The 12,420-nt window shown below is 36.3% G+C and overlaps 1 protein-coding gene across 9 annotated transcripts in view; it reads right to left on the reverse strand.

Moving 5' to 3' along the window:
- Positions 1 to 12,420, reverse strand: part of CEP83 (centrosomal protein 83) — a 161,373-nt gene that overhangs the window by 64,072 nt on the left and 84,881 nt on the right. For all 9 annotated transcript variants that reach the window (XM_073021000.1, XM_008004259.3, XM_037996706.2 and 6 more), the window contains 3 exons: positions 12,165 to 12,279; positions 10,281 to 10,425; positions 10,018 to 10,167 (listed from right to left, as the gene is read on the reverse strand). In XM_073021000.1, coding sequence (XP_072877101.1) covers positions 10,018 to 10,167; positions 10,281 to 10,425; positions 12,165 to 12,279 — 410 coding nt within the window. The remainder of the gene's footprint in view (positions 1 to 10,017; positions 10,168 to 10,280; positions 10,426 to 12,164; positions 12,280 to 12,420) is intronic.

Below are 12,420 nucleotides of genomic sequence, written 5' to 3' on the forward strand. Positions count from 1 at the left end.
GCAGAATGCAGAATACTCATTCTTCTTCTTCTTCTTCTTCTTTTCTTTTTTTTTGAGATGGAGTCTTGCTCTGGTACCCAGGCTGGAGGGCAGTGGCACAATCTCGGCTCACTGTAACCTCTACTTCCTGGGTTCCTGTGCCTCAGCCTCTCGAGTAGCTAGGATTACTGTCACACACCACCAAGCCCAATTAATTTTTTTCTGTATTTTTAGTAGAGACAAGGTTTCACCATTTTGGCCAGGCTGCTCTCCAACTCCTGACCTCAAGTGATCTGCCCACCTTGGTCTCCCAAAGTGCTGGGATTACAGATATGAGCCACCATGCCTGGCCAGAATATTCACTCTTCTTATCGGAACATGGAGTATTCCACAGGACAGACCATATGTTAGGCCACAAAACAAGTCTCAATAAATTTTTAAAAATCAATATCATATCAAGTATATTTTCTGACAACAGCAACATAAAACTAGAAATCAGTAACAAGAAGAACTCTGAAAGGTGTACAAATACATGAAAATTAAATAACACGCTCCTGAATGACCAATGAGTCAAGGAGGAAATTAAAAAATAAACTGAAGGCCGGGTGTGGTGGCTCACACCTGTAATCCCAACACTTCAGGAGGCTGAGGCGGGAGGATCACAAGGTCAAGAGATCGAAACCATCCTGGCCAACATGGTGAAGCTCTGTCTCTACTAAAAATACAAAAATTAGATGGGTGTGGTGGCATGCGCCTGTAGTCACAGCTACTCGGGAGGCTGCAGCAGGAGAATTGCTTGAATCTGGGAGGCAGAGGCTGCAGTGAGCTGAGATCATGCCACTGCACTCCAGCCTGGCTACAGAGTGAGACTCTGTCTCAAACAAACAGAAAAAAACAAGTAAAGAGAAAAATTTCTTAAAAACAAATAAATAAAAACAAAAATACAACATACCAAAACCTATGCAATGAATACCGCAAAAGCAGAATTAAGAGTAAAAGTTTGTACCAATAAATGCCTACATCAAAAAAGTACAAAAACTTCAAATTAACAACATAATCATGTTCCCCCAGGAACTAGAAAAACAAGAACAAAACCCAAAGTTAGTAGAGAGACATAAAACAAAAAAATCAGTACAGAAATTTACAAAAAAGGAGACTAAAAAACTATAAAATATCAACAAAATGCTGGTTTTTTGAAAAAACAAAATTGACAAAACATTAGCTAGACTAACTAAAAGTGAGAAGACCCAAATAAATAAAATAAAATATGAAAAAGCAGACATTACAACTGATGCCACAGAAATACTAAAGATCATTAGAGACTATTATGAGCAACTGTAGGACAACAAATTGGAAAACCTAGAGAAAACGGATAAATTGCTAAACACACAAAACCTGTCAAGATTGAAACAGAAGGAAATACAAAACCTGAACAGATCAATAATGAGTAACAAGACTGCATCATCAATAAACAGTCTCCCAAGAAAAAAAGCCCAGGACTAGATGGCTTCACTGCTGAATTCTACCAAACTTTTAAAAAAGAATACTAATACTAATTCTTCTCAAACTACTCCTGAAAATTGAAAGGGAGAGAAATCTTCCAAACTCATTCTATATGGCCAGCATTACCCTGACACCAAAACCAGACAAGGACACAACAAAAAAAGAGCACTATGGCCAGTATTCCTAATAAATACAGATGCAAAACCCCTCAATAAAACACTAGCAAACCAAATCCAGCAACACATTAAAAAGATTATTCACCATGATCAAGTTGGATTTATCACAGGTATGCAAGGATGGTTCAACATATGCAAATCAATAAATGTGATACATCATATCAACTGAATGAAGAAAAAAAGGATAATTTCAATACATGCAGAAAAAGCATCTGATAAAAATTCAGCTTTCCTTCATGACAAAAACTAAAAAAAAATAGGTATAAAAGAAACATACCTCAATGCAATGAATACCATATATGACAAAACCACAACTAACAACATACTGAACAAAAGAACCTTGAAAGCTTTTCCTCTAAGAACCGGAACAATACAAGGATGTCCACCCTCGTCAATCTTATTCAACACAGCACTGGAAATCTCAGCCAAAGCAATTAGACATGAGAGAGAAATAAATGGCTTCCAAATAAAAAAGAAGTCAAAACTGTCCACTTGAGGTGACATTATCTTATATACAGAAAAACCTAAATATTCTACCAAAAAGCTCTTAGAACTTGTAATTCATTAACGTTTCAGGATAAAAAAAACTCAACATACAAAAATCAGTAGCATTTCTACATACTTAACAAACTAACTGGAAAAGAAAGAAATCTTCTTTATTATAAAAATTAAAATACCTATGAATAAATTTAACCAAGGAAGTAAAAGATCTCCAGAAGGAAAACTATAAAATACTGATTAAAGAAATTGAAGACACCAAAAAATGAAAAGAAATCTCATGTTCACAGATTGGGAGATTAATACTGTTAACATGACCATACTACCAAAAGTGATCACAGTCAACGCAATTTCTACCATATTACCAATTAATTTCTTCACAGAAATTTTTTTTTTTAAACCTTAAAATTTGCATGGAGTCACAAGATTCCAAAGAGTCAAAGCAATCCTGTGTAAAAAGAACAAAGCTGGAGATATCTATCACACTATCTGACTTCAAAATATGTTACAAAGCTATAGTAACAAAAACACCACAGTACTGGCATAAAAACAGATACACCCACCAATGAAACAGAATAGAGAAGTCAAAAATAATTCCACATATTTACAGGTAACTGATTTTCAACAGAAGCACCAAGAAAATACATTGGGGAAAGGACAGCCTCTTTAATAAATGATTCTGGGAAAACTGCATATCCAAATGCAGAAGAATTAAAACTAGGTCCATCTCTCATCATATATAAAAATCAAAGACTTAAGTATGAGGTCCCAAACTATGAAACTACTACAGGAAAACACAAGGAAAAGACTTCAGGACATTGCCCTGGGTGAAGATTTTACAGGTAAGACCTCAATAATACAGGCAACAAGTTGGGCATGGTGGCACATGCCTATAGTCCCAGCTACTTGGGAAGCTGAGGCAAGAGGATCACCTGAGTCCAGAAATTTTGTGCTGTAGGTGCTATAGTGTGCTATTCCAATCGGGCATCCACATTAAGTTTCGCATCAGGATAATGACCTCCCAGGAGTAGAGGACCACCAGAATGCCTAAGGAGGGCTGACCTGACCCAGGTCAGAAACAGAGTGGGTCAAAACTCTATGCTGAAGAATAGTAGCACTGCACCAGTGAATACCCACTGCAATCCAGCCTGGGCAACACAGCAAAATACCACCCTTTATATAAATACAAAAACAAAATAAATAAAACAACCATAACAACAGAAAATGCAGGCAACAAAAGCAAACATAGATAAATGAGATTGTATCAAACCAAAGTTTCTGCACAACAAAGGAAACAACAGAGTAAAGAGACAATCTATACAATGGGAGAAAATATTAATACCTGCAAGCTAACCTTTTTTTTTTTTTTTTTGAGACAGAGTTTCACTCTTTTTGCCCAGGCTGGGGTGCAATGGCATGGTCTCAGCGCACCAAAACCTCTGCCTCCCAGGTTTAAGCAATTCTCTTGCCTCAGCCTCCCATGCAGCTGGGATTACAGGCGCACACCACCAGGCCCAGCTAATTTTGTATTTTTAGTAGGGATGGGGTTTTACCATGTTGGTCAGGTTGATCTTGTACTCCTGACCTCAGGTGATCTGCCTGCCTTGGCTCCCCAAAGTGCTGGGATTACAGGTGTGAGCCATCACACCTGGCCCACCTGCAAACCATTTATCTGACAAGGGATTAACATTTAGAATAAACAAGAAACTCAAACAACTCAATGGCAAAAAGCCCCAAATAATTCCATTTAAAAATGGGCAAATGATCTGAATGGATTTATGAATTTATGAAAAACATTTACGAAAAATTGTTCAACCTAACTATTCATCAGGGAAATGCAAATCAAACCACAATGACATTTCATCTCACCAGCTAGAATGCCTACCGTCAAAAAGACAAAACAAATGTTTTCAAGAATGAGGAGAAAAGGGACTCTAATACACTGTTAGTGCAGATGTAAATTAGTATAGCCATTAAGAAAAATAGTAAGGAGGCTCTACAAAAAACAACAGGCCAAGTGCAGTGGCTCACGCGTGTAATCTCAGCGCTTTGGGAGGCCAAGGCAGGCGGATGACTTGGGGTCAAGAGTTGGAGACCAGCCTGGCCAACACAGTGAAACCCCGTCTCTACAAAAAATACAATCAATCAATCAATCAATTAGCCGGGTATGGTGGCACGCACCTGTAATCCCGGCTGCTCGGGAGGCAGAGGCAAGAGAATCACTTGAACCTCGGAGGCAGAGGTTACAGTGAGCCACGACCATACCACTGTACTCCAGCCTGGGTGACAAAGTGAGACCCTGTCTCAAAAAAAAACTGAAACAGAACTACCACAGGACCCAGCAATTCCACAACTGGGTATATGCCCAAACCAAAGGAAATTAGTATGTCAAAGTGACACCTGCACTCCTATGTTTACTGCAGAACTATTCACAATAACCAAGATATGGAATCAACCTAAGTGCCCATCAACAGATGGATGGATAAAGAAAATGTGGCATATATAAACAATGGAATACTACTGAGCCATAAAAAAGTATGAAATCCGCCGGGCGCGGTGGCTCAAGCCTGTAATCCCAGCACTTTGGGAGGCCGAGATGGGCGGATCACGAGGTCAGGAGATCGAGACCATCCTGGCTAACACGGTGAAACCCCGTCTCTACTAAAAAATACAAAAAACTAGCTGGGCGAGGTGGCGGGCGCCTGTAGTCCCAGCTACTCGGGAGGCTGAGGCAGGAGAATGGCGTAAACCCGGGAGGCGGAGCTTGCAGTGAGCCGAGTTCGTGCCACTGCACTCCAGCCTGGGCGACAGAGCAAAGACTCCGTCTCAAAAAAAAAAAAAAAAAAAAAAAAAAAAAAAAAAAAAAAGTATGAAATCCTGTCGTTCATGGCAACATGGACAATACGGAGGACAATATGTTAAGTAAGTAAGTCAGGCACACAAAGATATATACTGCATGTTCTCACAAGTGGAAGCTAAAAAAGTTTGTTTCATAGAACTAGAGAGTATAATAGTGGTTACTAGAGGCTGTAAGGGTAGTGAGGAGGGAAGATACAGGTTGGTTAACAAATACAAAATTACTATTGGATAGGAAGAATAATTTCTGGTGTTCTACAGCACTACAGGCTGACTATAATTAGCACTAATTTATTGTACATTTGAGCTAGAAGAGACGATTTTGAATGTTCCCAAATGAAATAACGCATTAAATGTTTGAGGTGATGGATATGCTAATTACCCTGATTTGATCACTACACACTGTATACAGGAATCAAAATATCACACTGTACCCTGTAAACATGTACAATTGTGTGTCAATTAAGTTTTTAAAAAACATGAAATAAGTGCTGGTGAAGATATGGAGAAATCAGAAGGCTTGTACATTCTTGGTGGAAATTTAAAATGGTGCAGCCACTGAAGAAAACAGAATGGCAGTTCCTCAAAAAATTATAAACAGAATTACAATATAATCCAGTAATTCCTCTTCTGGATATACACCCAAAATAACTGAAACCAAGGTTGTAAGGAGATGTTTGTACATACATGTTCATAACAGCATCATTAATAGCTAAAATGTGGAAGCAATCCAGGTGTCTGTAAACAAATCAATAAATACAGTATATACGCAGAATGAGATATCATTAAGCCTTAGAAAATAATGAACATTAGGTCAAGCATGGTGGCTCACACCTGTAATTTCAGTACTTTGGGAGGCAGAGGTGGGCGGATCACCTGAGGTCAGGAGTTCGAGACCAGCCTGGCCAATATGGTGAAACCACATCTCTACTAAAAATACAAAAATTAGCCAGGTTTGGTAGCAGGCGCCTTTAATCCCAGCTACTTGGGAGACTAAGGCAGGAGAATGGCTTGAACCTAGGAGATGGAGGCTGCAGTAAACTGAGATCACGCCAATGCACTCCAACCTGGGCAACAGAGTGAGACTCTGTCTCAAAATAATAACAATAATAATAATGACATCATGCTAAGTAAAATAACCCAGTCCAAAAAAAAAAAAAAAAAAAAAAAACAGACATCATGCTGAGTAAAATAACCCCCCCAAAAAAACAAAAAAACAAAAAAAAAGACAAATACTGCTTGATTCCACTTACAAAGGTATGTAGAGCAGTCAAAAATCCTAAAAGACAGAAAGTGAACTGGTGATTACGCGGGGTTGGGAGGATGGGGTAATGGGGGGTTATTGTTTAATGGGCAGTTTGTTTTACAAGGTGAAAAGAACTCTGGAGATGGATGGTAATGATGGCTCCACAATATGAATGTATTCAATACCACTGAATTGTACACTTAAAATTAGTTAAGATAAAAAAACAAAAAACAAAACAAAATAAAACAAAAAATTAGTTCAGATGCAAGATTTTATTTTTATGTGTATTTTATCAATTTTCAAATATTGGAAAAAAATTAATGAAATCCCAATAAAACTGCAAACAAACTTTTTTATGGAGCTAGACACTAATATTCAAGTTGATATGAAAAAACAAACATATAATCCTAGCTAGGAAAATACTGAGAGAAAAACTCTAAGAACCGAGTACCACCACCAGATATTAAAGCATACTATAAAGCCTCTATAATTAAAGTATCATAATAATGGTACAGGCGCCTAAAGTCCCAACTACTTGGGAGGCTGAGGAGGGAGGATTGCTTGAGCTCAGGAGTTCAACGTTACAGTGAGCCATGATCATGCACTCCAGCCTGGGCAACAAACACAGACTCTGTCTCTAAATAAAAATTGAAACAAAAAATTTTTTTTTAAATTGTAAAATGGCACATGAACAGACAACCAGATGAGTGAAACAGAATAGAAAGTCCAGAAATATACCCAAGTATATATGGAAATTTAAAATACAATAAAAGTATCATTATGAATCACTGGGGCAAAGACAGGTTTTTAATAAAAGTGTGAGACAATTAGCCACTTAGAAAAAACTAATTAAATCCATACCTCACAGCATACAAAAAAATACACTTCAAATAGATCACAGAACTAAATGTAAAAAATGAAACCATACAAGCAAAAAGAAGTGAATTCCTCTTTAACTTCAGTTCAGGGAGAGACTACTAACTCTGACTTAATACCCAGAGGCAATAACAGATTAAATTTGATTACATAATAAAAATTTTTGCACGGCAAAAAAATAACAGAAGCAAACTCAAAAGACTGCTGACACACACTGACAGAAAATATCTGCAGCATAATCCTGATATATAAAGAACTCCTAAAAAGCAAGCTAATTAAAAAAAAAAAAATTTAAGCAAGGTAAAAAAGGCCAAAAAAACCAAGTACAATAGGGAAAGACAGGAACAAACAATTCATACAAAAATGATGTAAAAATGGTCCTTAAACAAATGAAACATTGTTCAATCTCATTTATAATGTGAGAAATGCAAATTAAACTACACTAGGATGCAAAGTGATATAATTCTCTTGGATGGAAATTTGGCAATATCCAACAAAACTGCATATGATTTACCTTTTGACCCACCAATTTACTTCAGAAATTCACCCTGAAGATGCATCTCCAGAAAATGAAAATATTTACATGTACAACATTACTGATTGCATCATCAGTTGTAATCACAAAATACTGGAGGCCAGGTGCAGTGGCTCAACACCTATAATCCTGGTACACTGGAAGGCCCGAGGTGGGGAGATCAACTGAAGCCAGGAGTTTGAGAGCAGCCTGGCGAGCAAGATGAAATCTCACCTCTACTAAAAATACAAAATTTTAGCCAGTTGTGGTGGCAGATGCCTGCAATCTCAGCTGCTCAGGAGGCAGGAGAATCACTTGAATCCCAGAGGTTGAGGTAGAGGCTGCAGTGAGCCAAGATCATCCCACTGCCCTCCAGCCTGGGCAACAGAGCAAGACTCTGTTTCAGAAAAAAAAAAAAAGACAAAATATTGGAAACTAAATAAACCTAAGAGATTGTTTCACTAAACACTGACAGAAACACATAGTGGAGTGCTATGCAGCCATAAAAAAGAATGAGGTTAATCTCTATGAACTAATCTGAAGCAGTTTCCAGGGTACACTGATAAGAAAGAAGGAAAAATACAATGACATCTGATATTTGTGAGGAACAACAACAACAAAAAAAAATGTAGGAAGTCTAAACCAGAAACTAATGAGATTAATCTCACATAAGGGCAGGACAGAGGAGAAAAGATGAGGGAAATGGGAACAGGGTAGAGCAGATGTGGGAAGTGGCACCTTTTTGAGGTTTTTTTTTTTTGTTTTTTGTTTGTTTGTTTTTTGGTATAGAACAGAAAGAACAGAACAGAAAGAATAGAACAGAAAGAATAGACCTGCTTTATAAGTGAATAACAAACCACATTAAAGGAGAATTCAGGGAGAAAAATCATAAGTAACTTTGGAAAACAATATTTTGACTATATACTCTGAGGTTAAAGATAAAAACAACTATACACAAATATTACATGTAAGTTAATGGGTTTGTTTTTCATTGAGTGATGAGTTAGCAATTCTAAAACAATTTTATATTCTAGGACTGAGTAAATACAGTATGAATAATGAATATCAGTTTTCTCACTGTCAAAAGAATTGCAAGTATGAAAAGAGGAAGGCCAGAATGAACTCCATGGTGCTGGAACAGAGCCATAAATATCAATGTAAACTCAAGATTATTAATATAGAGAAAAAAATAAAGAAATAGACATAAATATGTACTTTTCAGTTCACTGAGAGGACCTAGAAGCAATGACTCTCTAATACCAACAAGAATACCTAGAGCTGAGATTTTGGTTTCTAAATGCCATTCTCCAATTAAAAAGGAATCAAAACACCTCAGAGAAATGCTTAATTCCAGGGCTGGGGCAGGGAAAGTGAAAGAGAATCATAGAACATCCTGTAATGATAGAAAAAAGTCACAATAAATCGTGGGATTATGTCAAAAGGACATGGGATTCAACTTGAAAGATCTTCCAATAGTCAAATCTGAGAGAAGTTGAGCAACACAAAATATTATAACAAAATATTATAATCTATAGAAAAAATATGAATGTATAAATCCATAGTGATAATAAATATATCTAGAGGAGAATGGAAAGCTCTTCCTTTCAGGAGAATTTCAACTAATAAATGTGGAAGGATCACAGAAATGGAAAGATCACATTTGGCAAACGCTAGAATTATAACTGTTTCAGATAACAATTATCGATGGATACTAAAATTAATGGAAGAATATATAAAGGCAAAATATGAGAATATTTACATAGACTTGAAATATCATATGGGCAACCACAAGATAATTATATATTACAAAGGGAAAAAAATAGTAATTTTATACAGGAAAAACATGGCAGATGGCACCTTAACCAAGTGATCAAAGTTAAAATCACCAGTTAAGGGGCCAAATCATGAACTTCCTAACATGATGCACTGAGGACACATGACTTTGATGTTTTCCTAAAAATGCCTAACCTGAATTTAACCATGAAAAATGCAATACAAAACCAAATTAAGAGAAGATATACAAAATACTGATAAGTATTTGTCAAAGTGTTCATATGTTCCATATTAAAAGTAACTAAATGCAATGTGTGATCCTGGATTGGGTTTTAGACCAGAAAAAAGACATCAATGGGACAACTGGTAAAATTTGAGTACAGTTAATAGATTTTATAATAGTAATGTCTGATTTCCTGATCATATTCATATTAATTTCTTAATCTTGGTTATTATAATATGGTTACATAAGGTATCCATATTTGGGAGATAAGGGTGAAGGGCACATGGGAATTCTTTGTACTACTTGTACATCATTTTGTTAACTCCGACATTATTTCAACATGAAAAACTTTAAATATATATGTATATATCACCTAACACTCTGAAGCTCCTTCCTGGTGATCTCTTCTGCCATCTGTGAAGCCCGCAATTTCTCCTCATACTGATCCTTTTCAGATTGCCTCCAGACATCATGTTCTACTTTCATTTTCTCCAAATCTGCTAATCTGTTCTCGAGTTCTAACCTAAAACAAGAGATCATAATTATGCTACAAGAACTATAATAAAGATGATATAACAGCAAAATGTTTTCATTTGCAAGGATATTTAAGTCAAACTAAGGTAATTAAGTACTTACTTTTCATCTTGTAATACCACAAGTTTTTGATAACCTTCTTCTTTGGCAGCTTGTACTTTACGTATTAATTCACGATCCTTTTCTACTAAGAGCACTTTGTGGTGTTCAACAGCCGCTTTGAGAATTTCATTGTCTGACTGTAATCCTAGTGTTTTTTAAGGAGAAAAATGTACTATATTCAATGTTACTAAGATGAAAAGTCACACTTAACAGCAAGCATTCATAAGCTGGTAAGACAACTAAAAGAATGTAGAAAGTCTCTATGAATATATATTCTCAATAATACTCACATCATTAATAAACTCTCTTAAAATAGAGAATGAAACAAGATAAAACTCAGAGCAAATTTTCCTGTCACTGTTTATTTAGTGCATACACATATAAAAACTTTAATAAAAGGCTATATACATTTACTCATTCGAACACTGAAAGTTGAGAACAACCTGGATGATAAACCAGAGGTTTACTTTCTTCACTTCTAAAGGGGTTCTGTGACCTAAGCCTCTAAGACAGCATCATAGACAAAGCTGGCCGATAGCAGAGTGAAATAAATCACAAAACCCTTCAAAACCTGTTGATTCTAGCAGAACTGCTAGATTTCTAGCAGAAGTATAAATAACACGGACACTTTCAAGTTTGTATAATGAATTCAGAAATCTTTGTGATGAAATGGCAAATACTTTGCAGATGGAATAATTAAAGCAAACTCACATCTAACTCAAAGTAAAAACAAAATGCAGCATCCTTTAAGTTCCTAAAAAAATTTACTCCCTAACTCTATGGAAATCCATGAGCCAAATAAATAGAAATCAATAATTGGAAAAAATCATTCACAGCATACAGACACGGTGTTAGCACCTGTAGTCCCAGTTACTGAGGAGGCTTAGGTGGGAGGATCATTTGAGCCAAGGAATTCAAAGCTAGCCTGGGCAACAAGGTGAGATCCCGTTTCAAAACATGAAAGGCATTCATCATAAACTCTGTCTGAAATGAGTTCAACTACAGATCAACTCAAGGATAGCTACAGGCCAAATGTAAGCTTATTTAAATACTTCAAGTTAGAAACAACATAAATAATGAAGAAACCTGATGAGATGGATGTTCTAAGATTAAACTGGAACTTAAAAATAAGCCTACTTGGCCGGGTGCACGGCTCACACCTGTAATCCCAGTACTTTGGGAGGCCGAGGCAGGCAGATCACGAAGTCAGGAGATCGAGACCATCCTGGCTAACACAGTGAAACGCTGTCACTACTAAAAATACAAAAAATTAGCCAGCCTGGTGGTGGGCACCTGTAGTCCCAGCTATTCGGGAGGCTGAGGCAGGAGAATGGCATGAACCTGGGAGGTGAAGTTTGCAGTGAGCCAAGATCACGTCACCGCACTCCAGCCAGAGGGACACAGCAAGACTCCGTCTCAAAAATAAATAAATAAATAAAAAATAAAAAAAATAAGCCTACTCTACACTAGGCTACAATGACTGGCCTAGGGTCTACATAAAAAAAATTTTTTTAATTGAAAAAAATTAAGCCTGGAACCCAATTATCTTCTTCACATTCTCTAGACTTAAAATGTCCTGGGACTAATAAACTACACAATAAATAGATTTAAGATTTATAAATCACGAAGTATGGCATCCCATTTACAAAGTTCATTTATGTACCCAAAAACTATGATAAAAACATAAGACTGATTTTTTAAAAGTTATTAAGTCTTACAATGAACAAAACACTCAACATATAATAAACATTTCATATGTACTCCAAAATTAAAACTAAACTAAGTTGAAAATCTGGAAATAAAAATTCATGTTCAACTATTTTAATAATTTGAGTTCATATCTGAAAATAAGCAGCAGCAGCAGCAAGGAAAATCACACATTACCATCCAGTTCACTTTGAATCTTATTCCTTTCTCTTTCTAGCTCACTCTTAGCCCTTGCTGTCTCCAGTTTGATGTCTGTTATTTCCAGTTTGTTTGAATGTTTAAGTTCTTTCACCTGTTGATAATTAAAAATTGAAATTACTATTCGTCATTTTCTTGTCATTCAATACTTACCCTAAAACATAAGTGGAAACGAGAAAACGCTTTGATAGTAAAGTAGAGTCTAAGTACCTTTCAAGAAGAAAGGAGTGTCAGT

The sequence above is a fragment of the Chlorocebus sabaeus genome, chromosome 11 (assembly GCF_047675955.1).
Source record: "Chlorocebus sabaeus isolate Y175 chromosome 11, mChlSab1.0.hap1, whole genome shotgun sequence".
Lineage (NCBI taxonomy): Eukaryota > Metazoa > Chordata > Mammalia > Primates > Cercopithecidae > Chlorocebus > Chlorocebus sabaeus.